Genomic DNA, 27,657 nt, shown 5'->3' on the forward strand with positions numbered 1-27,657 from the left:
TATTATTAATATGACCATTGATCAATGACCATGAGTACTATTCACAGAGAGTTAGATAATGGCTACAATAAATTTATTTTCCATAAATGATCAAAAGTAAAAGTACTTACAGTGGGGCAAAAAAGTATTTAGTCAGCCACCGATTGTGCAAGTTCCCCCACCTAAAATGATGACAGAGGTCAGTAATTTGCACCAGAGGTACACTTCAACTGTGAGAGACAGAATGTGAAAAAAAAATCCATGAATCCACATGGTAGGATTTGTAAAGAATTTATTCGTAAATCAGGGTGGAAAATAAGTATTTGGTCAATAACAAAAATACAACTCAATACTTTGTAACATAACCTTTGTTGGCAATAACAGAGGTCAAACGTTTACTATAGGTCTTTACCAGGTTTGCACACACAGTAGCTGGTATTTTGGCCCATTCCTCCATGCAGATCTTCTCGAGAGCAGTGATGTTCTGGGGCTGTCGCCGAGCAACACGGACTTTCAACTCCCGCCACAGATTTTCTATGGGGTTGAGGTCTGGAGACTGGCTAGGCCACTCCAGGACTTTCAAATGCTTCTTACGGAGCCACTCCTTTGTTGCCCGGGCGGTGTGTTTTGGATCATTGTCATGTTGGAAGACCCAGCCTCGTTTCATCTTCAAAGTTCTCACTGATGGAAGGAGGTTTTGGCTCAAAATCTCACGATACATGGCCCCATTCATTCTGTCCTTAACACGGATCAGTCGTCCTGTCCCCTTGGCAGAAAAACAGCCCCATAGCATGATGTTTCCACCCCCATGCTTCACAGTAGGTATGGTGTTCTTGGGATGCAACTCAGTATTCTTCTTCCTCCAAACACGACGAGTTGAGTTTATACCAAAAAGTTCTACTTTGGTTTCATCTGACCACATGACATTCTCCCAATCCTCTGCTGTATCATCCATGTGCTCTCTGGCAAACTTCAGACGGGCCTGGACATGCACTGGCTTCAGCAGCGGAACACGTCTGGCACTGCGGGATTTGATTCCCTGCCGTTGTAGTGTGTTACTGATGGTGACCTTTGTTACTTTGGTCCCAGCTCTCTGCAGGTCATTCACCAGGTCCCCCCGTGTGGTTCTGGGATCTTTGCTCACCGTTCTCATGATCATTTTGACCCCACAGGATGAGATCTTGCGTGGAGCCCCAGATCGAGGGAGATTATCAGTGGTCTTGTATGTCTTCCATTTTCTGATGATTGCTCCAACAGTTGATTTTTTCACACCAAGCTGCTTGCCTATTGTAGATTCACTCTTCCCAGTCTGGTGCAGGTCTACAATACTTTTCCTGGTGTCCTTCGAAAGCTCTTTGGTCTTGGCCATGGCGGAGTTTGGAGTCTGACTGTTTGAGGCTGTGGACAGGTGTCTTTTATACAGATGATGAGTTCAAACAGGTGCCATTCATACAGGTAACGAGTGGGGGACAGAAAAGCTTCTTACAGAAGACGTTACAGGTCTGTGAGAGCCAGAGATTTTCCTTGTTTGAGGTGACCAAATACTTATTTTCCACCCTGATTTACGAATAAATTCTTTACAAATCCTACCATGTGAATTCATGGATTTTTTTTTTCACATTCTGTCTCTCACAGTTGAAGTGTACCTCTGGTGCAAATTACTGACCTCTGTCATCATTTTAAGTGGGGGAACTTGCACAATCGGTGGCTGACTAAATACTTTTTTGCCCCACTGTATTTTCTATCTTTATTATTTTGCAGCAAGGTGTTACCATCAGTGTTATATGGATTAATATTACTGTTGCAGATGTTTAGATTGAGTTTATTTTAAGCACTTAATACTTGATTTAATCGACAGCATTGCATCATATTTTATAAAATCATAAGTTTTATAGTGGCTGTGTCATGGTCCTGAGTCTGGGGACCCAGTGTTTATGACAGTTTCTGATTTTGAATTATCTTTGATTTGGTATCATTTTTGGTACGGTCATTTGTATTTCGAGGTTCCTTAGTTATGCCCCGGTTATATTTGTTAGTTTTGTTACTGTGCCTCCCCTGTGTTCCATGTGTCATGTCAAGTTAGTTGTGTTCTCATGTCTGTTCTTCACTGATCACAGTGTAAAGTTTGCGTCTTAGCCTCTGTCTCATGTTTCCTGTTTTATTTTGATAGAGCTGTGTCTGTGTTAGTGTATTGCTTCTTCCCTGTCTTGTTATGTCAGATTAGGCCCAGCTGTGTTACCCTATTGTCTGAGGAGCTTGGAAAGAAAACCGTCTGGACTTCTTTAAGTTGCTTGAAGACATTTCACCTCTCATCCGAGAAGCTTCTTCAGTTCTAGGGTCAAATGGTGGGGAGTCCCAGATTTAAGCCCTGTGGGATAATCCCCCTGAGAGGGACAAAAGGACCCCCTAATGATCCTCTACCTAATCACATGAGCCAAGGTGTGAAAACGAGTGTAGGTCACAGTCAGCCAAGGTTTCAGGTGAGCTCATTGTGAAACCTAGCCCCACCCTATCATGTGATTTCCTGAGGTCAGATGGCCCAGGATGTGAGTGGGCGTTAAGGCATCTGAGAAGGATCTCAAAACTGGATAGATGGCAGAAAGCTGGTGTTGTAAACCACCAAAGGTCAAGGTTCTTTATTTGTCACATGGATAGTTATACAAGTATAACACACAGTGAAATGTAGCCTGACACGCTCCTCGACATGTGCAAAAAAATTGGGGGGGGGGGGGGGGTGTAGAGGAAAAACATTATATATATAAAAACACCCAGCACGCCCCTGCGGGCGGTTTATCCTTCAAGCTCGGGTCCTCTACCAGAGGCCTGGGAGCTTGAGGGTCCTGGGCAGTATCTTAGCTGTTCCCAGGACTGCGCTCTTCTGGACAGAGATCTCCGATGTTATTCCCGGGATCTGCTGGAGCCACTCGCCTAGCTTGGGAGTCACCGCACCTAGTGTTCCGATTACCACGGGGACCACCGTTACCTTCACTCTCCACATCCTCTCGAGCTCTTCTCTGAGCCCTTGGTATTTCTCCAGCTTCTCGTGTTCCTTCTTCCTGATATTGCTGTCATTCGGAACCGCTACATCGATCACTACGGCCGTCTTCTTCTGTTTGTCTACCACCACTATGTCCGGTTGGTTAGCCACCACCATTTTGTCCGTCTGTATCTGGAAGTCCCACAGGATCTTAGCTCGGTCATTCTCCACCACCCTTGGGGGCATCTCCCATTTTGACCTCGGGACTTCCAGGTTATACTCGGCACAGATGTTCCTGTACACTATGCCGGCCACTTGGTTATGGCGTTCCATGTATGCCTTGCCTGCTAGCATCTTGCACCCTGCTGTTATGTGCTGGATTGTCTCTGGGGCATCTTTACACAGCCTGCACCTGGGGTCTTGCCTGGTGTGATAGACCCCAGCCTCTATGGATCTTGTGCTCAGAGCTTGTTCTTGTGCTGCCATGATTAGTGCCTCTGTGCTGTCTTTCAGTCCAGCTTTGTCCAGCCACTGGTAGGATTTCTGGATATCAGCCACCTCCTCTATCTGCCGGTGGTACATACCGTGCAGGGGCCTGTCCTTCCATGATGGTTCCTCGTCTCCCTCCTCTTTCTTGGGTTTCTGCTGCCTGAGGTATTCACTGAGCACTCGGTCAGTTGGGGCCATCTTCCCAATGTATTCTTGGATGTTCGTTGTCTCATCCTGGACTGTGGTGCTGACACTCACCAGTCCCCGGCCCCCTTCCTTCCGCTTAGCGTACAGCCTCAGGGTGCTGGACTTGGGGTGAAACCCTCCATGCATGGTAAGGAGCTTTCTTGTCTTTATGTCAGTGGCTTCTATCTCCTCCTTTGGCCAGCCTATTACCCCAGCAGGGTACCTGATCACGGGTAGGGCGTACGTGTTGATGGCCCGGATCTTGTTCTTACCATTCAGCTGACTCCTCAGGACTTGCCTGACCCTCTGCAGGTACTTGGTGGTTGCAGCTTTTCTAGCGGCCTCTTCATGGTTCCCATTCGCCTGCGGGATCCCCAAGTACTTGTAACTGTCCTCTATATCTGCAATGTTGCCTTCTGGTAGTTCAATCCCCTCAGTTCTGACTACCTTCCCTCTCTTTGATCTCACTGAGGGGGATCAGGCCTATGCAGAACAGCAGTGGGGACAGAGCATCTCCTTGGTAGATCCCGCACTTGATGGTGACTTGTGCTATGGGCTTGGAGTTGGCCTCTAGTGTTGTACGCCACATCCCCATTGAGTTCCTGATGAAGGCTCTTAGGGTCCCATTGATCTTGTACAATTCTAGGCATTCCAGTATCCAGCTGTGGGGCATTGAGTCATAGGCCTTCTTGTAATCAATCCAGGCAGTGCACAGGTTGGTCAGTCTGGTCTTGCAGTCTCGGCTGATTGTTCTGTCTACCAGTAGCTGGTGTTTTGCACCTCTGGTATTCTTGCCAATTCCTTTCTGTGTCCCGCTCATGTATTGACCCATGTGCCTGTTCATCTTAGCTGATATGATGCCTGACAGGAGCTTCCATGTAGTACTGAGGCAGGTTATTGGTCGGTAGTTGGAGGGGACCGGTCCCTTCTTGGGGTCCTTGGGGATCAGGACCGTCCGGCCTTCAGTTAGCCATTCCGGGTGTCTCTCGTTAACTAGCAGCTGGTTCATTTGTGCTGCCAGACGCTCGTGGAGTGCAGTCAGCTTCTTCAGCCAGTAGGCGTGAACCATGTCGGGCCCTGGTGCTGTCCAACTCTTCATACTGGAGACCCTTTCTTGGATATCTGCCACTGTGATGGTTACTGGACCCTGTTAAGGGAGGTCGCTGTGGTCTGCCCTCAGATCCTCTAGCCACTGAGCATTGCCGTTATGGGTTGCATCCTTCTCCCATATGCTCTTCCAGTATTGCTCCGTCTCCAGCCTTGGTGGTGCTGTTCTCTTATTGTTCCCTTGCCACTGAGAGTACACCTTTGCTGGTTCTGTGGAGAACAGCTGGTTTATTCTCCTGCCTTCTATCTCTCTGGTGTACCTCCTCAAGCGGCTGGCCAAGGCTGTGAGTCTTTGCTTGGCAGTTTCCAAGGCCTCAGGTATGGACAGCTTGCTGTATTTCTTAGGCACCTTATTTGTTGCACCTTTCTGCAACTCCGTTAGTTGGCTAACCTCCCTCCGTGCTACTTTGATCTTGCCCTCTAGCCTCCTTCTCCATGGAGGGTACTGCCCCTTGTCGCTGTTCAACTTGTAGCCAAGCATCTCACTGATCACTGCTGCCGTATTGTAGATCAGCTTGTTAGTGTCGGTAATCGTGGTTGTAGGTATTGCCCGTAGTGCTGCATTAACATCATCTAGCAGACCTTCTGAGGGTACTGCAGCAGCGTTCTGCTGTACGGATCACTCTCTGGAGAGCTTTTTGGTCCTTCACACAGCTGTTCCCAAACCACGATGTCATGTTCTGTGTGAGGATGCTCTCCACAGCGCCTGTATAGAAAATCCTGAGGATCTTTGGAGAGACCCTGAACTTCCTCAGTTGTCGTAGGTGATACAGGCGCTGCCTAGCCTTTTTGGTCTGGACCTGAATGTGGGCAGCCCATGTCAGGTCTGAGGAGATGTGGACACCAAGATACTTGAAGGACTGCACCCTCTCCACTGGAGCTCCATTGATGATAATGGGCTTGTAGTCTCTGTGCTGACCCCTTCTGAAGTCCACCACCAGCTCCTTGGTCTTGCTGACGTTCAGCTGGAGGTGGTTGTCCTGGCACCACGATGCCAGATTCTTCACTTCATCCATGTAGGCCGTCTCATCGTTGTTGGAGATGGCACCCAACACCACTGTGTCGTCAGCAAACTTCACAATGGTGTTGGAGCCATGGGTGGCCACACAGTCTGAAGTGTAGAGGGAGTAGAGCAGTGGCGAGAGGACACATCCCTGAGGTGCTCCTGTGTTGATGGTGATGCTGTTGGAGAAGCACCTGCCCACCCTCACCACCTGAGTTCTGCCAGTGAGGAAGTCCAACACCCATGCACACAGACGGCTGTTAAGTCCCAGATCCCTGAGCTTTGTGAACAGTCTGCAGGGCACTATTGTGTTAAACGCTGAACTGTAGTCAACAAACAGCATTCGCACATAGTTACCCTGTTTCTTGTCCACATGGCTGAGAGTGGTGTGTAGGACGTGGGCGATGGCATCCTCTGTGGATCTGTTGGATCTGTAGGCGAACTGCAGCGGATCTGTGGTGTCTGGGATGGAGGAGGAGATGATGTTCTTCAGCAGCCTCTCAAACACCTTCATTACTACCGAGGTCAGTGCAACTGGCCGGTAATCGTTCAGGGATGAGGGTTTGCTGTTCTTGGGCACAGGGATGATGGTGGATCTCTTGAAGCATGTGGGGACCACAGACTTCGCCAGGGACTCGTTGAAGATGTAAGTGAACACACCTGCTAGCTGGTCAGCACAGCAGCGCAGCAGACGGCCGGTGATGCCGTCTGGCCCCGCCGCTTTCCTTGTGTTCACTCTCCTCAGTGCCGCTCGGACGTCATGCTCCGCGATGCTGGTCACCGGTCTCTCGCTGATGACGTCACTGTCTTCGGTAGTCAGGCGGTAGATAGCATTAGCTGCCTGGCTAACCTCGAAACGGGCGTAGAACTGATTCAGCTCGTTGGTGAATGCAGAGTCAGCGTTGATCAGCGCAGTGTCCCTGGCTTTGTAGTCCGTAATGGTGCGTAGTCCATGCCACATACTCCGTGTGTCGCCCTGGTGGAAGTGGGACTCCACACGTTCCCGGTACCGGCGTTTGGCATCTCTCACCGCGCGCCGCACGCCGTATGAGGCCGCTTTGTAGGCGCTCATATCGCCAGTGGCGAGACCCGCGTTGTAGGAGGCGGTCCTGGCGTTTACTGCAGTGCGGATCGATCTGTCCATCCACGGTTTCTGGTTTGGGAATGTGGTGAGAAGATGGTCGTTCACAGTGGACGTAAATGGCTTCTTTCACTCCTCTTTCAAACTCATCTGTCCTCTCTGTCCAAAATGTGAATATTGGCATCCTCGAAAGAGTGACCTTTGTCCTTTAGATGAAGATGGACTGAGTCTTGTCCTGTGGAGGTGGCTCTTCTATGTCTACATTGTTAAGTTTCTAAACACAAACTTAACAATGTAGTGTATGCTGTACAGTGTATGGCCAGCCCTCTACATGCAATAATAAAAGCTTTCTTTTCTATTTTCTGGTCAGTGTTTTGTGACTCCTCACTCCTTACCTTACTGACTTGGTAGGTGAAGCATGCTAGTATAAACATTTTAGCAAATTTACTGTATGTACCAAGTATTTTTTAACTAATGATGTACTTTGCAATTCATTTTTTTCACTTTCATGGAAAAGATCTCTACAGCTACACATAAATGCACACACTCAAACCTTCAGGATGTTAGTGGCACTGTGTAAGGCACTGATCCCACACCAGTATGTAGGGGTTTGTTGCAGTACAACGGTGTGTAACACAAGACCCTAGTGTGCTAATGACTTCTCCTAGCTGTCAGTTAACCATTTCCTCTATGGCACAGGAGGAAACGTGCACACATACACACACATCCTTCCATCTGGTCCACTTTCAACCCACTGTGACCCTGTCTGAGTGTGATTTATGAGTAGAACATAACAGTAGGAATCTAGTGTCTGGGATCTGATCATTATGCATATGTAACTATGAACATGCGTCTAAAAGAAATTATGCTTGTCCATTTGAACTCATCTGTGTATTTCAAAGGGGCTTTATTGGTCGTATTAAGTAACAGCAACTAAATATTCTGTCATTCACCACGTGAGACCCTGTGCAGCTGAAAAAGCATGGGCGATTGCAGAATTTATAATGATAAAGTATGTATAATAAAGGATTAAATCATTGTTTGTTCCTTAAACTTCCTTGGCTACAAGGCTTGTCTGTCTGTTTGGACAATGAGGCCTACGTTTTAGGTTATAGTCAACCAAACATGAGCTAGGACATATCATTTTAAGATATGTAAGCTCTTTTTCTGTTGCCAATTATGACTGAGAAATGAACATTTTTTTTATTTCCAAAATAGCTAAGTAGTCAGTTATTTGACTTTTTTCTTATTAGGCTAAAAAAAACTCCAGATAATTTCAAAGAAGATTAATTGCATCAAGATGGAAAGTAAGAAATTTAAACATTCACATTGTTCTGTTGTGTTGAAAGCTCTGGTAAATCTGGCATTGGCTATAAATCATTTGGTAACTCTAAAGGGAGTAGTTTGGGCTACTATTTGTAACCTTTGACCTTTTTAACATACAGGAAAGTGTTTGTCTTAAAGCCGTGTTGGCTGAAGTGAGAACTTGCAGGCTTCTGGGACACAGAACACAGAACATTTATTACACATATGTACAGGGATATATACAGTCCCAATCAAAAGTTTAAGACCACTTGAAAAAAGGCAAAAAAAAAAATCGTATGGTTGGATCTTAACCTGCAACAAGAAGAAATGGGAGTGCGACAAAACATTTTTTTGAGCATGCAATTTATTGAAAACAACGCTTAAACTGAAACAGGCTGATTAACAGCTGATCAAAAGTTTAGGACCACATACCTTTAAAATGTCAAATCTGTGCAAAAATGTGCCACTGAACTGACCGTTTGGACTTTGCAAGAGAGCACCAAAGATGGGACACTGAAAGGTGAAAGAAAGTTTTATTCTCTGATGAGAAAAAAATGTAACCTTGATGGTACTGATGGTTTCCAGTGTTACTGGCATGACATGCAGATCCCACCTGAGATGTTTTCCACACACCACAGTGGAGGTGTTTTCTCTTTCAGTGGAACAATAGAGCTTCAGGAGGTGCAGGAGCATCAAACAGCTGCTGATGTTGCAGATGTTGCAGAGAGCATCCGTCATGACTGTGTGGTAACAACTGGGTTTTTAAACAAGACAACGCTACAGTACACAATGCCTGCAGGACAAGGGACTTCTTCCAGGAGAATAATCACTCCTTTGGACCATTCTGCATGTTCCCCTGATGTAAATCCAATTGAGAACCTTAGGGGATGGATGACAATGGAAGTTTGCAAAAATAGACAACAGTTCCAGACAGTAAATGCCCTTCATGCGACTGTCTTCACCACTTGGAGAAATGTCCCCACTCACCTCATGGAAACGCTTGCATCAAGCATGCTGCAACAAATTTTTGAAGAGATCAACAATAACGGTGGAGCTACTCATTACTGAGGTCATGTTTGGAACTTTGATTTCTGTTTTGGGGGGGTTGTTAAAAATGTTTTGTCTCACTCCCATTTCTTCTTGTTGCATGTAGAAGCTCTACTTAAAACACTGTTAAGATGCAACCATGCAAAATATGATAATTTTTTTTGCCATTTTTCAAGTGGTCTTAAACTTTTGATTGGGACTGTATGAGCCCAAGTATATTTGTAGATATGCAGTATATTGTGAACTCCAAACATGGTGAGTATTATGGCATCCAAAGAGTTTAGCTTTGGTCACATCCTACCAGACTGTATTCTCCCAGTATTTCACAGGCCTATCTAAATGTTGTTCCGCTAAATTTAAACCCCCTTCCACATCCCTTTTGTTCTTTAGCAATGGAGCCTTGCATAGTGAGCGTGCATACAGGCCATAGCAACTAGCATATTACTTATTGTTTTCTTTGAAACAATTGTACCTGCTGATTCCAGGATTTTATGTTGCTCACCACAAGTGATCCTTAGTTCTTGGACAACTCTTCTGATAATTCCTTTTAAACCCTTTGTCTGAAATCTTGCAGTGAGTACCTGGTTGTTGCCGGTTTATAAGAAAATGATGTTCTTACCACTTCTGAATTATGGCTCTTTTAATAGTTTTATGGAAAGAGAAATTCTTGTGTAAACATTGCCATCAGTATGCTTTGCAAAACTAAGGTTGAAAAGGTCTTGAGAGATGGCCTTGATTTTACCCATCATGAGCTGTTTCTTGTGTCTTGGTAAAGAGGCACTTTTTATAGGCCATTATTTGGAGGCCATTAGACAGAACCAGCTGATTTTAGTTCTGATAATAAATTTCAGCCGGTGCCATGATTTTCTGTGCTTTTTTGCACCTCCCTTTCTTTGTGTGTTCAGTACCTTTTCCCTATGTCATTTCTAATTATTACACATAATTTATGGGCATCTGAATTTATGGACATCTATGGTTTGATTTTGTTATGTGCGGATTGGATGGGTTGTTATTGACATTAGGAAAAAATGTCATGTCAATAGAAAAAAGTTGACATGCTCATTTAGTTACTTTGAGCATGCCATACAGTTATTTAATTTTACCCACTATGTGTGTCACATATCTCCCCATCTGATTGGTTAACCATCACCATTTTGTCCATCTGTATCTGGAAGTCCCATAGGATCTTAGCACGGTCATTCTCAACCACCCGTTGGGGTGTCTCCCATTTTGACCTCGGGACTTTCAGGCCGTATTCGGCACAGATGTTATGCCAGCCACTTGGTTATGGCATTCCATGTATTTCCTGCCTGCAAGCATCTTGCGCCCTGCTGGGTGGATCCCAGTGTCGATGGATCTTGTGCTCAGAGCTTGTTCCTGTTCTACCATAGTTAGTCCCTACGCGCTATCTTTCAGTCCAGCTTTGTTCAGCCACTGGTAGGATTTCTGGATGTCAGTTATTTCCTATATCAGCTGGTGGTACATACCGTGCAAGGGCCTGTCCTTCCATGATGGTTCTTCTCCTTGCTTCTCTTATTTCTCAGGTTTCTGCTGCCTGAGGTATTTACTAAGCACACAGCCGATTGTGGTGATCTTCATGGATGTTTGTTGTCTCATCCTGAACAGTGGTTCTGAGACTCACTAGTCCTTCCAATTCTTATGGGGTGACACTCTCCATGGGTGGTAAGGAACTTCCTTCTCTTGATGTCAGTGGCTTCTATCTCCTCCTTCGGCCAGGCTATCATCCCAGCAGGGTACCTGATCACCAGCAGGACGCAGGTGTTGATTGCCCAGATCTTTTTCTTCCCATTCAACTGACTCCTCAGGACTTGCCTAACCCTCTGCAGGTACTTGGTGGTTGTGGCTTTCTTAGTAGCCTCTTTGTGGTTCCCATTTGCCTGTGGTATTCCCAGGTACTTGTAGCTGTCCTCGATGTTTCCAATCCTTCAGTCTGGTAGTGCAATCCCCTCAGACTATGTTCCCTCTCTTCGTTACCATCTGACTACAATTCTTCAGTCCGACATTCCAATTTTATTGCTGTAGATCCTAGTAGGTTATATCACTGAATCGATGTTCACTCTTGGTATACAGCTCGATGTCATTCATGTAGAGGAGCTGGCTGACAACTGCTCCATTCTGTAGTCAGTATCCGTAGTCAGTAGGGCTGGGCTATATCATACAGTTCACGGTAATACCGGTATAATTTTGTGCAACGATAAGAAAATGAAATATCGAGAAATCGAGGGAAAACCAACAACACACTCGGCAGAACATTATGTTATTTACACGGGTGCACATAAGTGGTCCGCGTGTGCGCATTTGCTGTCAAAATAAAAGACGCGCACCAGATAAGAAGTTGCAACGCGAGTTTGCGTCCATATAAAAAGCACTGTTTTTGTCCGCTAGAGTGGGATTTTCAGGGCACATTCTGCACCAAATCTCTGTGCGTTCATCATTTGTTTGAAGCCAGCTCACCTCCTGCAACCACTTTTCCGAGAATACGCGCTTCTTTTGTGGTTCGGACTCCTGACATTTCTTTGGAGGTGGAGGAACATCACAGTAATTGCTTAAAGGAGCTTCTTCGACATCTTTAAGAGTTCTAAACAAATGTCTGTCCTCCTCCAGAAAATCCTATGTATGCAAACACGCGTTGCAACTTATCTTGTGCGCGTTTTTTATTTTGACAGCGAATGCGCACCTGTGGACCACTTATGTGCAGCCCTGGTTATTTAGCTCGTCATATCGCAGCCACAGAAATTCTTTTGTCCATGAAACCATAAAGCTGCACTTTCTTTTTGCCTTATAGTCTGATTTGTCATAACTTCTCCGTTTTGTGGTAAGCTTTTCTTTGGCTGTCACTTCTTCACCCTGACCTGTCTTATTTGGCTCAGCAGAACTAAAATATATATGCTGCTGCTTTTACACACGCACTCACATAATGCTCAGCGATTCTCTGCGCAATCAACCTCTCACATGTTTAAGCTGCGGGAGATTTCACTTGTCATGTTTGCATAGTAAGCTAACGATTGATAAGACGATGTCAGAGGAATTGGTGCGCAAATTATCATCACTCACAGATCAGTGCTGTCGCTCTCTATACACAGTTCGCGCGATTGCAAAGTGAAAGCAAAAAACAAGCGCAAATTCAAACGCGATTTCAATATGTCACATAATGACAGTGGCTCACCGATGCCAATGACATAATTACCCAGCTACATTTCCGAAAGAATGCAAAAGCATTGACATATATTTTTCCTTCCTATGATAGGCCGACGGGCAGGGCAGAGATAGATTTTGGTAGCCTGACTGGAAAAATCGCTAGCCCCGGGACGTCGGGCTAGCGATTTTGCGAGCCCTGTTGTATATATGTGTATATATACATATATCTATATATATATCTATATATATATATCTATATATATATGTATCTGTATATATAGGCATGATATATGCCTATGAGTGTATGTAAACAGCTAACTAAAACTGTACAATACATATCCTGACCTACACTGGACTGTTAGTGGTTTTGAAGCTAATCCTGTCCTGTCTTTTTTTTTTTCATTGCAGTTGCGTCAGGCCTTCCTGTGAAGTAAGAAGGCGAAGGTGTGAACCAGATTTCTTCTTCAGCGATGAAATATGTCGCTGCGTTCCATCCCACTGGAGAAGGATAGACTAACCTCCATGCTATGGGACATTAACAAGATTATATTAAACTTAAAAACAAAAAAACTATTTATCACCCATTCTCCTCAGATCTACTGGTCATAAGTATCCCTATTAGATGTGGGGGCAGCTACGTGTGTGGGCCCTAAAAAATGTGGCGAAACCTTAGTGATTAGGATGAAGATATGGGAAACTGATGAGTTGAAGGTGATAAATGCACTGATTTTGATATAAAGATATTTTTATGGGAGACTGATCTGAGATGAACATTGGAAGGAAAGACACTTTTTCTAAGATACTGTCTAAGTAATTTCTCTTAAAATATTTGAGGGGTTTTTGTATCAATTATGTCGCAGTATTCTTATGTCAGATATTGATTATATAATTTATTAAAGGTTATTTTTCAACTTTCTTGCAATTTCTGTATTTTTCATAAAAATACACCAATCAGTATTTTTGTATCATATAAAATATATATGTGAAATAAAGTATACTGAATGTTATATATTGTTAATTTAGGTTGTTATCCAGTCTGTTATCTCAGCTTTCACAGCAGAACAGATCACCAGTTTATTGCTGGGCTAACACAAACAGACAGACAGCCTTAAATGTTCATAGTAACTGGTAATTTTAAATTACATAGCATGCATGTCCTATGGGAGGATACCCGGAAGAAGTCCACACTGTTCCAGTGAGAACACTCAAACTCCACAAATAAGCTCTCTGGCAAACCATAGTGGCAGCGCTGTGTTATTGTTACAATGTCTAAACACAGACATTATGATCAAGAACCATGTTTTTCCAATTACAATAGCTGTAGCTAGTGACTCTGAGGATGCAAGGCATGTTTGATAGATATTATGTAGATATTTTACAGAGCAGTTGTTTGAGCCATTTACACAGAAATGAAATGTAAACTGTATACTCTGGCAATGGCATTTATTCTGCCCGTATCTAATCAACGTACTCTGAGTAGATCTTGTGAGGAGGATCACACTTATCTCTGTCTTTTCTGTTATTTAGAAATCCAAATCCTCTTGATTCTATAAAAAATGAGCAGAGAAAAAGCCAATTTGCAGGTTCACAGTTTGGGCAGGGATTGCCTCTGGGGCTCGGCTTTCATTTCAAACTGTCAACATATTAGGTCCAATCGTCTGAAATGCTCATTTTACAGAAAATGAAGGGAAGAACCACTTATCTCTTCTGCACAAAGTTTTATACCTGGTCATCTTTTCTCCCTGCTTTCTAACTGGATGTCACATCCTCTGAGTTGACACCTCACCTATGATGACATCCAATCACATCTAATCACCTGATTTCCAGCCACACCTTATAATCTGACTATCTGACTTTTCCGCATGCATAATTTAAAACAAAGTTTACATTTTAAAATCACATAATCACATTTTCTTCTTTTCTATGTTTTTCTTAACATAGAAAATTCCGTTATCCGAACATTTAGTCACATAATATTATATTTTACTTCATGTTTCATTAAGCTCATACAATTTATCTTCAATTAGATCTATCCTCAGTTCATTCTCACATGAAAATCGATTTCTACATAATCTCCTTTTAATCTAGTTATATAACAATACTTTCTTTTACTTGTCTTTGAAACTGAGTTTGTTGATCACAATATGCTCAATACAATTTCTTTTATTAAAATACATACATTTAAAAAGTCATACATTGTTTTAGATTAGTGGCTCTTTGGTGTCGCTCAATCACCCCGCCCATCCTTCCAAGGCCGTCTTCACACAGACTCAGTGTGAGGCCTATCCTAGAGTCATTACTGTATTTCTCTTTTTTGTTATATCTGTTAAATCTATACCTGGTTATTCTCTGATCTAGATTAAGCAACTAAGCATCAATTAACTATGAGCAAAATCACATTTGAAGTATTGTTCTATGTTCAACAATTGCGACACTTAATACCATTTCTCTTGTCTTATCTTTCATATTCTTGCAGCATTACACATACACTAATCTACCTAGGTCAAAGCTGGATCATGTCTATGCACACGAAATCCAGAAAGGATACTTTTCATTACTCAGTTCATTTTTCATTTAACTTTTATTTTATCTTTGATTAAAAATAAAGTATAAATTATTTACTATTAGCAAAGGAACTTCCAAAAACCCAAGAGTTACATTAAAAAAAAAAACGCAGACCTCAGTTAGCATATTAAATGTTGAAGTCAATTCAATTTTATTTATCCATCCATCCATCCATCCATCTTCTTCCCCTTATCCGGGGCTAGGTTCCGGGAGCACCCTAAGCAGAGAAGCCCAGACCTCCCTCTCCCCGGCCACGCAAACGAAGCCTACACATCATTGACGACGAATACCATTGGGTATACTGAATACTCTGCATCTTGGAGAAGATAATAACGCAATGCTGGCCTCTTCTAAGTTGCCAGACTAAGTATTGACTGGACCGGAGTTGAGTGTAAAGAAGCGAATTTGAACTTGAGAGAACAGACTTAAAGAACTTGTGTTATTACGTTTTTATTTGTATAAATCCTACCCATACCTACTTTGTAGTGGCATTTAAAAAATTTTTTACATTTGATTTGGTTTGGAATCACCGTTCATTTTTACCCAGTAAATGTAGTCTTCTAAGTTGTTTATTGTGCTCCTGCATTGCAAAATATAGTGAGTGTTACAAACACTGTCAAAGCCTCCAGTTATTTCCTTGTAATCTCACACCTTTAATGCCTACCTCTCGAACCTAAACACTGATCCATTCTTTTGTAGCAACACTGTACAACACTGTAGAAGAAAGTTTGAATAAAGTTAAAAAAGCAAAGCAACAAAGGATTTTTGAGTTCACTCCAGTAAGGGCTATAATGTTGTGTCGACTTAAGTTTAAAAAATAAAAAATGTGGCATAACATTATGACTGAACTATATATATATATAGTATAGAAATTGACAACATGCGACAACAGCACTGCATATTTTTAGTTAAGAGAACATTACTTTTAACTTAAAGTATTTTGTTAGTTTAGCTTCACTGCTCGATAGTTAAGTATATTCAAAAATCTTTTGCTGTGTTGCCCTTATTTTTTAGTTAGAAACTGTACAGTTTTGCTGTGGACAAGCTGAAACAAAAGGACCATGAAAAGTTTTCCACAATGGGCTTTTAAATATCAAAATTTGCAAACTTTTCTGTAAACCAAAAATACCATTTCTATTAGGTCTACATACATCCTTAAAATGAGTTTTTCTAGCAATACAAAGTCCTGTGTCACCCCTAAAGTTCTGCCATGTAAAGTGAATAAAAAAACCCCAACAACCTAAGAACACCTATTTGATAGTACATGAAAGCAAAACAACAACAAAAAACCCAACATTAAATTCTAATACATCCTGAATGCAGAACCAGACATATCGGCTAGCATGTTACAATAAGCAAATACACATCTACTAAAGAAGGGGTATGAATTAGGAACCTCCTCCTAGTTGTTGGATCTTTCATAAGTACTTCAATAATAACTTCAAAGTCAACAGTTACTTTTCTGTATTTTTCTGTGTTGGAATTACATTTAAGAAGAAAGAGACAATTATGAACAACTTATTACATAATAATTCAGGCCCAGTAACTATTTTGGACTTCCTGATTTATTTCACACTCGTTCTCTAGTAACTACATTCCATTGAAATGGTATCGTATGTCGTATATATTATCGCATCTAACTGTATCCTAACCCTGGATGATCTGACAACAAAACGAAGTTGCTCAAAGACCACAGGTAGCGTGACTGACCATTCCTGAATAAAACTTTAATATTTTACCCTTCAGTGTAGTGCACATGAAAAGCTCTGCAACAAAGTTAAAAAGATATTACCTCAACAAGAACTGCTAAGATACCAAATAAAAATGCCATTACCAATATGTTTTATCTTTACAATATCAAAATGGGACATTTCTGAAATATTAGTCAGATATTGCTTTTTTTCCATTCTAGAATGAACATAGAATAAATAACTGCAGTGTATGCACTAAGATTTCATCATTACTTTATTGACCAAGTCACAGTCAAATCATATCACTTGGTCAGTAAAACAAAAAGAAAAGAAAAAAATCCAGCATGAGAACAGGCTTTGTTATCATGAGCACTTTGCTGACAGGCTATTTCAGCAAATGATTCTTTAACGTCTTAACCCAGGCAGAGCAATGGGTACCAAGACCAATGAACACCCTTTGAATTACTTCAAAAGTCCTCTGGATAGTCCACATTAAGTGCATAGATGAGTCCAAACAAAAGGGCAAATACAGTTTGAAAGTCACAGACATCATCCAGGACAATCTGCTTTTCAATAACCAGGGCAATGCTTCATATTGTCCCATCATCTTGTCAGTATCCCGATTTCAGCTCTCTTGGCACACATATTTTGGTTCTGTATGGATGTATGCAGCTGCACAGCACTCTTAACTAATGCTCTGTGGGTTATTGTCGGGAACAGCAAGCAGCGCAGATGGTGCAGGAAGAGGAAACAAAAGTGAGGATGCAGAGCTGGCTATTGCATCCAGCTGCAAAAATAACAGCACAAATCCCTGCCTCCATCTTCCTCACCGACGCCAGAACCCTCGCAAACAAAACGAGGAGCTACAATTAGAGATTTAGTACAACCGCTTTGTGCTTTGTCTCGAAGTCTACTGATTGTAACTAAATTCAAAATCCATCCAAACATCCGCAGGCCATTAATGGAGTTACTGGGCTGGACATTACACTGCCAGGACTGCAACAAAGAAACCAGTAAGGGAAGGGGTGGTAGGCTCTGTGCTTATGTGCTTCAGGACTGGTGCCATAATAGAAGAAATATAGACAGTCACTGCTCACCTGACTTAAGCTCACCTGACTCAATCACCTCCAACTTATCATCAGCAAACAGCAAAGAGAGCACCCAGGGGGCATCCATATTGTTCCAGGGGATATATTAAGGTATGGTTAAAACCTGTACTCCCCAAATTCCACCAACATGTTAAGTGACATGTTGGTCGCTTCAGAGAGACACTCCTCCCCAACCTGGGACAATCTGACCACCTCTCACTGCTCCTCATCCCTGCCTACATCTCCCTCAGGAAACAAAATCCTCCAAGAAACAGGGTCATTAAAAGATGGCCAGATGATGCTCTCCTCCAACTACAGGACTGTTTCGATCTGACAGAATGGTCCGTCTGTGAACAGCAGGACCTGCAGACATTCACTCAGTCTGTCCTTTTCTACATTAAGTGTTGTGTAGAAAATGTAACACTGACAAAAACCATCTGGGTTTTTCCTAACCGAAAACCTTGGATGACGAGTGAAGTCCAGACAGTGATCAGAACTCGCAACTCAGCCTTCAGGCTGAGGAAAAGTTCTCTGCACAACATTTTGCCAAAGCCAATCTGAGTAAGAGCATCAAACAGGCCAAGGAGGCCAGAGGGACTCCTCACTGACAACAACCCCCCGCCAGGTGTGGAGAGGTATCCAAACTTTCACTAACTACAAAGGATAGAACCCCCCAAACCCCAACAGCAGCCTCAAACTCGCAACCAACTGGCAGGGAAGAAGACGGTCTCCACCTCTCTGAAGGCCTTCACCATCATTCCCAAAAAGACTGGCATAGACAGCCTTGATGACTACAGACTTATAGCCCTCATGTCTTTAGTCATGAAGTACCTTGAGCAGATAGTGTGTCAGCACCATCAGAGACTGTCTACCCTCCTCCCCTAACCCACAACAGTTTGCTTACAGAGCAAATCGGTGGAGGATGCCATTACCATCAGATAGCTATCTGATGGTAATGGCGAGAGAGAGAATTTCGACCCGCATGTATAGACTATGTGCACGTTAGCATATGCTACTTCCGGTGCGGAAACTCCTGTGGGGAGCTTTGTTTCCGGTGTCCTATTTGCGCCCTGTTTACGGTCCAAAACAAATTAAGCAAATGAATGAATCAAGCAGTGATTTACATTTCTATAGATGTCTCGGGCATTTATCCAATATCTCTGTAAATGATGTTCATCGACTTGTCGATATTTTTTCCCCCGCGCCTCAGAGCAAAAGAGAAAAGGGATTCAAATGTTATATTTCTCAGCTGTCCCTCGTGTATCGCGGGTGTTGTGTCCTAAAAACAACCAGTGATAGGTGAAATCAAGTAACCAATTTTATTTTTTGACGGTGCAAAACGTTTCATGGACATCGTGGACATACAGTACTGCACTTCAGAGTCACACTGCCAGAGATCGATGCAGCGATTCTGTACTGTACAGGAGAGACGTCACGGAGGAGATCGTCTGCAGCGATCAGGACGCAATGTGATGTAAAAAAAAATAAGCATGCAAACTTGCACTAAAAAATCTGCGAAACAGCGAGGTGAAAGGTGAACCGCGTTATAGCGAGGGACCGCTGTAATTTTGAAGGTAAGTCACAACATACCCTTCGTAAATACTAATGTATAGAAACCGTTACCAGCAATCATTCATTTTTTGTGTGGCTTTTTTCAGGGTTTGTTAACATGCTGTGTAGGTGTGTACTTGACGAGCTGATCTCGACATAACGGGGGAAACATCTGGTTTGACTATTCTTCACCTGTAGTTTGAACGCTGAACATTTGCCTGTTTAAATCATGAGACCAGTCACTACACAGAGATGTGCTTCTGAATGTGGACGATGCATCTTCTGCAGTGATGCAGTTCTGCTTGTGTTGAGTGATGTAAACAACTGATCGATCTAAACGCTTTAAACGTCAAAACTGATCATTAGATTTTTTGACACAACAGTGGTGAGTGTTCCCACCTTCTGCTCTTTCCAACTTAACGCGATCTTTCCGTTTTCGAGTTTTGGACATGATTTTGGAGGATATCTTCGCAGTAGTGATTGACCGCAAAGTAAAGCTACCGAAAATGTACAACCCCACATCCGGTCTCAAACCAGGAAGTTAGCATTTTCTCGTGCACAGGGTCTATTTGCATACATTATAGGGCTTTGGAGCGTGATGTCACGGGGGTGGGCGTGGAAAGGATTTTGGCCCGATCCGCCATTTTGGGGGTCTAAACAAAGCGCAAGCGAAAAAGGAGTGAAGACACGCAACAGCCATGGTTTGTATTTGCTGTGTGGTCGGCTGCAATGTTCGATCGCACGACCAGCAAGAGAATAAGCTTGAAAAGGGTTTGTCTTTTCATTCTTTCCCAACCTGGAAGCAACATGACGCAGCTCGTGTATCGATGTTACCAAACGAAGGCGTCTAGCCTGGATAGCAGCTGTGAGACGAGCTGACGTGCAGTTCTCTTCCATCTCCAAATATCTGTTGGTGCTCCAGACATTTTCATTCCGGTAAGTTCTAAATATGTTCATAATAATAATAATAATAATGGATTGGATTTATATAGCGCTTTTCAAGGCACCCAAAGCGCTTTACAATACCACTATTCATTCACTCTCACATTCATACACTGGTGGAGGCAGCTACAGTTGTAGCCACAGCTGCCCTGGGGCAGTCTGACAGAAGCGAGGCTGCCATATCGCGCCATCGGCCCCTCTGGCCAATCATATCACTTTTTATAGCCTATTAGTTTTATTTGTGATGCGCTCTGAGCTCATAGCAAATTAGAACAAACTGAGTGATTTTGCAGAACTACCTCCTATTTATAGAGTTGCTAATTATTTGGCATTATTGCAGCAAACCAGCCAATGAAATGTTAGTAGTGGGTGATATCATGTAAACACTGTCATGATTTTGTGTAAACATTTTGTCATTTGTAAACTATAAATGACATGGATTCTACACTGTAACTGATGTGATGTTCTATAAAATTGTTTTAATTAAAAAAAAAAAAAGAGGCACACATTTGTTTGTTTCTTTATTCAACTTTTGAACAGTGGGACTCAGTCAGTACATATTCAGTAAATGCAAATTATTTACACGGCTTCTACATTAAACAGAAGAGCAGTGACATGGATGCAGGTCTCCGCGACTCCGGCCTTACAGGTGCAGTGGGCGGCTTCGACCTTCCCTGTGATGCTCACCATGACCCAAGGCTGCAATGCTGGTTCATTCAGTCTTTGAGAGTGCAGGACCTGAAACACACACAGACAAAGTTAATTTACAGACAAGAACTATGAGCCAAGGCCGACATAAATGTGTTTAATCTACTTTATCATAAATGTAACAAAGTGTTTAGAAAGTTAGCACATACATGTAATTTTTCATTTCTTTATGTGTCCATCTATAGAACGCTGCATGTTATAGTGTAAATCTGCCTGTTCTCTGTCAGAAACCTGCCTGCAGAAAATGAACCTAAAGTATGTAATGCAAGGATGTCATCACTTTAGAGATGGAGAAAGCATAAAGTGACAATTATGAATCACTTAATATGATGAGATTCTGCAGGTCATTAATCAATGTATAAAATTTAAATAAAATGTATATCAAACTGCACACAGACAGTTTGTGTGTTTGCTGATGTTTGTTGACCTGATAAAAACCTTAAATTTGAAATCATCTGCCACAACATGTTACACCTTTATGCTTGCTCATCTTCTATATGGCTGGCTAGAGGCTGAAGTACCGCAACTGCAACTTTAACCTGGAGTCCAGTGCCGGTGTTGTGCCAAAGAAAAAAACAAAAACAAAACAAAAATACCGGCCCACTTTAACCCCTGACTATGGCACACACTGTTTAAAAATGTAGGGAGTAAAAGTAAAAAGTTGTCAGACAAAAAAAGACTAAAGGAAAGTACAGATACCTGAAAGTTCTATTTAAGTACAATAGTGAAGTATTTGTACTAATGATGTATTTCTTGCACAAACAAGAATTGTTGTATGCAACTAAAACATTAGATAAATTAAAAAAAAAAAAACAACTCTATTTACAGCCAAATCTTAGTCAAAAAACAGACATAAACAGAGAACCCAAATATTATTAGGAGTTTATGTATATTATACTTACTTCCATCATCACAAGTTAGAAAAGATTTAAATAAAATACATTTTGAAAATATCTCTTAATGACTACTATTGTTCTGGTCTCACTGCTATTTTTTTCATTGATAGACCCTGTTTTTCAGATAATTTGTGAAATCAAAAGGTAAATGGACTGCTTCTTATATAGCACTTTTCTACTTGAGTACCCAAAGGGCTTTATACAACGTACCTTATCCACACCCATTCATATAAGCACTTTTTTCTACACCTAAGGTTTTTCTAACATTCACACGCATTTATACTCTAATGAAAGCATCAGAGAGCAACTTGGAAGTCACTATCACTTAGACACTTAGGCATCCAGACTGGACACTGGAGCATCCAGGGGTTAAACCACCAACCTTCCGATTAGTAAATGACCTGCCCTTAGCTAAAGTGATCACAAATCAAACAGCAAATAAAGCAGTAACCAGTGCTCAAAACACCTGCACAGATCCACTAATTTTGGTGTGAAAAAGGTGTGTGCGTTTGTCCCACCAAACTATGAACAGGTCTCAAAGTGCCTTCTGAGCAATGAATAAATTAAATAATAAATGAAAACGTGAAAAGTGGTCTATATGTTATGTTTTTCTTTTGGATATCTTAGGGATTAGATTCTGGTATTTTTGTTTTATAAATTTGCTTTTGTTGTAGTTTCCAGGAAGTAAAGGTGGGACAATTGTAGAGGCTCCAGCAAACAGCGCAGTGCACACAACTCATACACAAACGTAAACATGACTCTCCATAATAGCATAATAGGGAAGGAAGCTAATGGAACTACCCAGGTCTGCTGATGAAGCGATAAGATGTTGGCACACAGCATTTGTGATTGTGTATGTCTGTGTGTGTGCTTGTGTGCGCGCATTTGTGATTGTGTGTGTGTGTAGAGGGGAGTTAGACTTTCTGTACTTGGTGGAAGAGAAAGTTGTTCACACCATATATTACTGTAAAGTCCAGTATTAACAATCCCACTCCCTTCCTGCCATTGAAAATCCTCTTTGACTTATGACATTTGTGTGTTTGTCAGTGTGTGTTAATGACAGGGAGAGAGAGTGCTACCATGTAAGAGGGAAATGGGGGTACTGGGTGTGTCAGTTGCTTAGATAAACAATAGAATGAAACACTTCAAGTATGTATGTCCATGATATACATGCGCTTTTAAAAGTGAATGACCTCTTATAGTTTATGCTTACATAACATATATACCAAAAATTTCAATGGAGCCTGGACTCTTTGCTGTTGTTCCATTTCAAAAAGCAGATCAAACATAAAATAAAACCACAAGATTATACTATTGATCTTTTACAACATTCACTTAAATGGATTTATAAGTTCATGGAAACAAATACATATTTGACATTACAAAATACCAACTAGATTCAAACACATTTAAACAGAAATTTAATCCAAAATTAAACTGCAAAAGTAACTTTAAATCATAAAGTAGAGACAGATGTGGCAAGTAATAAAAAAGTCACACACTTTGTCCAGCTACAACACTAAAACCACCCATTTATTGTTATTGACCCTTGTGAACAGCTTTAACTCATTCTGTTCTCAGAAAGAGGAACAAAGGTCACTCTTCTCCTCTTGGTCCAGGAGGCTGGACAGTGGACTCTGTAACCAGATGGCAGCTGCTCAAATGAAGGAAAAGGAGCATGGGAGGAGTCCTTGAGAATTGGGACAGCCAGGCCGCAAACCTGCTACTCTTAAATAGATGCCAGGAATCGGGGAGGAAGTCCAGTAATCTTAGAACACAGCTTTACATTCTTGTGTAAGTTTTTTTTTTTTATCCACCAGTAGACAGTAGAAAATGTGATGACACTGTCAATGAAAGTGTAGTGGAAGGTCAGTAGAATTTTATTACTGACAGAGAAAGCAGTTTTCTAAGGAGGTACAACCCCTGGGTGCACTTTCTCAGGATCACCTCAGCGTTGGAGGAGAACCCCAGGTGGGTGTTGAAGATGGTCTCCATGTACTTGAACTCCTTTAAGTAGAGTCTATTTTTTGACCCAGACTCTCTTTATGATGCCTGTAAGAAAGTCAAGGCTCCAGAGAATGAGCTAGTCATCCAGGGTAAAGGTGTCGATGATGAAGGCTTTGACTTAATTGATACCTCTACCTGTCCGACATGCAAATTGGAGCCAGCTGAGCTGTGAGTTGGCAAAAGAGAAGATGTGTTCTTTCATGATTCTCTCTATGGCTTTCATCACAAGGGAAGTGAGGACCACAGGGTGAAGTTTTTTTTCAGGGTCTTGGATCAGTGCAGTGTCTGAGGACCTGGCCACTAATGTTGTCTGCACCAGGTGCACTATTAGCTTTGGTCCTCTTGAGGGCCCTCACCACGACGTTGGTTTGGAATCTGATTGGAGAATAGCCAAGCTTGATTGGCTATTTAAGTAAATATGTTGGTCTCAAACCTGGTGAAGAAATGCTGGAGTGATGCATGTAATGAGGTCAAGCTGATTGGTGGTTCCACTGGGTGTTTCTGTAGTTAAGCTTGGCGAGCTTAATGGCTCTCTTGGAATCTCTGTTGACCTCCTTTTAAAGCTCAGAGTCAGAGAAGAAGATGCTTCTTATTATTATTTATTTTCCCCTTTAACTCCTTTGTTACCCAGGGTTTGTTATTAGGGAAGATGGTGACAGTTTTAGAGGGGATCATGTTTTCCTCAAAGAAGGTGATGTAGGAGGAGACCCTGTCCACTTGCAGTTAATGCTAACTTTGACATGATCACATCTGTTGTGATTGAGTGATTTAGTGACAAATTCATTTAACAAAAATAATTTTCTCCTTATTAGCTATGTATCACATGAGTAGTAAGCTCTCAAACTCAACTGAAGTGCACAAGTCTTTAATTAAATCATGATTGCTGTAGGTAATCATGAGAATGTACTTAAAGGGGCCATGAAATGCTACACATACAAAGGCTAATTTAAACCACTGAGCCCTGCTCTCAAAAAAATGACACAGATGCAATCCCTGGTTGGGTCCTGAGAGCCTGCGCTGACCAGATAGCACCAGTGTTCACGGAGATCTTCAACCTCTCCCTGGCCCAAGCAGCAGTTCCCACATGCTTCAAACAGTCCATCATTGTTCTTGTTCCTAAGAAACAACAACCCGCTTGCGACAGTGATTACCGCCCAGTAGCACTGACTTCAACAGTGATGAAGTGTTTTGAGAGACCGGTGAGAGACCACATCACTTCTTCACTTCCTGCCACCATTGACCCACTTCAGTTTGCATACCGGACTAATCGTTCCACAGACGATGGTTCACCTGGACACTGGCAATTATGTTAGGATGCTGTTCATGGACTACAGTTCAGTATTCAACACAATAATTCCTTCAAAGCTTTTCACCAAGTTGTAGGATCTAGGACTCAGCTCATCACTATGCCAGTGGATCCTCAACTTCCTCACAGACAGACTACAATCAGTGAGGGTGGGAAAACGTGTCTCTCCCTCCATCTCACTCAGTACCTCCATCTCACTTAAGCCCCCTGCTGTACTCACACTTATGACTGTGTAGCCACAACAGACACCACCTCCATTGTCAAGTTTGCCGATGACACTGTTGTTCTGGGCCCAATCGCCGACAATATCGAGAAGGCCTCCCTGGAGAACTGGTGCCAGAAGAACAACCTCTTCCTAAACGTCAGCAAGACGAAGGAGCTGGTCGTGGACTTAAGTACAAAGCATCAGCGATGCACCAGTGGAGAGTGGACAGCTTCCAGTACCTGGGTGTCCACATCACTCAGGACCTGTCATGGTCTTGTCACATCAACACCCTGGTCAAGAAAGCCCGCCAGCGTCTCTTCTTCCTCAGAAGACTTAGGGGCATCCATCTGCCGCTGAGGGTGCTTAAGAACTTCTACTGCTGCACCCTCAAGAGCTTCCTAATGGGAGACATCTGCACCTGGTTTGGGAACAACACCAAGCAGGACAGACGAGCTCTTCAAAGAGTGGTGCACTCCACCGAACGCGTCATTCACTCTGAGCTTCCTGACCTGCTGTTGAATCATCACTAAACAGTGCAAGACCGAAGCCAGGAAGATCATGATAGACTTCTCCCATTCCAGCAATGGACTCTTCTCACTGTTGAGGTCTGGGAAGTGCTTCCGCTCCCTTAAGGCAAAAACAGAGAGAATGAGGAGGAGCTTCTTCCCCCAGGCTATTCGGGCCCTGAACCAGGGGCAGTCTGGACTCTTATACATCACTTCACCGCATGCACACTGTTTATTTGCACACTTCTTACGATTTCTTTCTTAAATTTTCTATTTGCACATTCTACTTTCTTATCTTATAATTTACCTGTAACTCTTAGTTTAGTCTTTACTTGTTAGGTTAAATTCTTTATTTATTCTTTACATCTGTTAGACTTTTTTTTTCTATTAAGCAACTCTTATTAATGGTAAATGGCCTGCATTTGTATAGCGCTTTACTCAGTCCCTAAGGACCCCAAAGCGGTCCCCCAAACACTACATTCAGTCATTCACCCATTCACACACAGGCAATGGCAAGCTACATTGTAGCCACAGCTGCCCTGGGGTGCACTGACAGAGGCGAGGCTGCCGGACACTGGCATGCTGATGGATGTTAGGATTTCCAGTCATCGTCAGTAAGAAACTGTTATGTTTTTGGTGTGATGCGCATGGAGTAACTGTAATGTTCTTATTCATCAAACGATAAAACATCAAGAATTGCTCCTTGTGCTAGCTATTTGTTTTCTTGACCTCCTGTCTTCTTCCATATTCTTATTCATTCCTGAGCACCCCCTGTGGGTAGCTTATTTACTATTAACTATCATAAGCTGTGTCCCAAAACGTAGGCTTCATCCTCCGGAGGCCACATTTGGTAAATGGCCTGGTAAATGGCCTGTATTTATATAGCGCTTTACTAGTCCCTAAGGACCCCAAAGCGCTTTACATATCCAGTCATCCACCCATGCACATTTGAAGGCCAATTATGTCACAGCCAGGCGACGAAGGCTGTCCCAATTCATCGACTCCTTCAAATGCAGCCGACAAATGCGTCCTTCATTTCCCCGAATTTGAAGGATGGGTCGGGTGTTTCCTTCGTGGCCCACCATATCCCAGGATTCATAGCGCGGCCCAGCCAATTCCAGTTTCCAACAATGGTGGCTGCTACTAAGTTTTAATATTACTCTTATTAAACTTTCTGGGTCACAAAATAAACTTTTAACATATTTTCAGGCGAGAAAGTAGCCGTGAAAACTTTAAATATCTCCTTAGTTTATTAAGACATCACATATTTGCAAAAGTGCTACGACGTTTTCGGAGACGTCTGTTACCCACCAGCTCGATAGCTAGCTGGGGGTTTCAATGGTCACTCGACCCACCGAGAGCAGCGGACTCCCGGCTTCATTGTTTTCAGAATCCTGCTGTCTTTCGCTACTCAGGTTAAACATGATATATAAGTCACTCAGATAACTTAAAAATGTAATTGTTTGGCTTTTTCGGTGTTTTATTTGTTCCGGAGTAAATCGGTTTGGCTGAGATCAAAGTTATTAGTTTAGATTAGATTAAATAAAGCTTTATTAATCCATTGGGTGGGTTCCTCCAGGATTTTTACACAGCTGAATAAACGTAAAAAAAAAAAACCCAAAAAAACCCTGATTAAACAGAAGTGTGAGACGGTCGAGAATTTACGCCAGTGTCCTGTTATATTTTAGATAGCAAGGAGCAGACGGCTGAGTTTTTTAACTCCACGAGACAGCGGTGACGCAAATCTGAAGACTAGACCGTCCCATTTCACAGCCTCGCACTTCCCGCCTTCTCGGTCTTCGAAGGACCCGGCCCACGTAGACCACGAAGGCCTGGTCCTCCGAAGGATGCAGCCTACG

The 27,657-nt window shown here is 42.6% G+C and overlaps 1 protein-coding gene across 2 annotated transcripts in view; it reads left to right on the forward strand.

Moving 5' to 3' along the window:
- vegfc (vascular endothelial growth factor c) overlaps positions 1–14,043 on the forward strand; it is a 100,953-nt gene extending 86,910 nt beyond the window's left edge. For both annotated transcript variants that reach the window (XM_082536088.1, XM_082536087.1), the window contains exon 7: positions 12,742–14,043. In XM_082536088.1, coding sequence (XP_082392214.1) covers positions 12,742–12,850 — 109 coding nt within the window. In that variant the 3' untranslated portion in view covers positions 12,851–14,043. The remainder of the gene's footprint in view (positions 1–12,741) is intronic.
- The last annotated feature ends 13,614 nt before the right edge of the window (positions 14,044–27,657 follow it).

This window comes from Aulonocara stuartgranti, assembly GCF_965226115.1.
Source record: "Aulonocara stuartgranti genome assembly, chromosome: 6".
In the NCBI taxonomy this organism is placed as follows: domain Eukaryota; kingdom Metazoa; phylum Chordata; class Actinopteri; order Cichliformes; family Cichlidae; genus Aulonocara; species Aulonocara stuartgranti.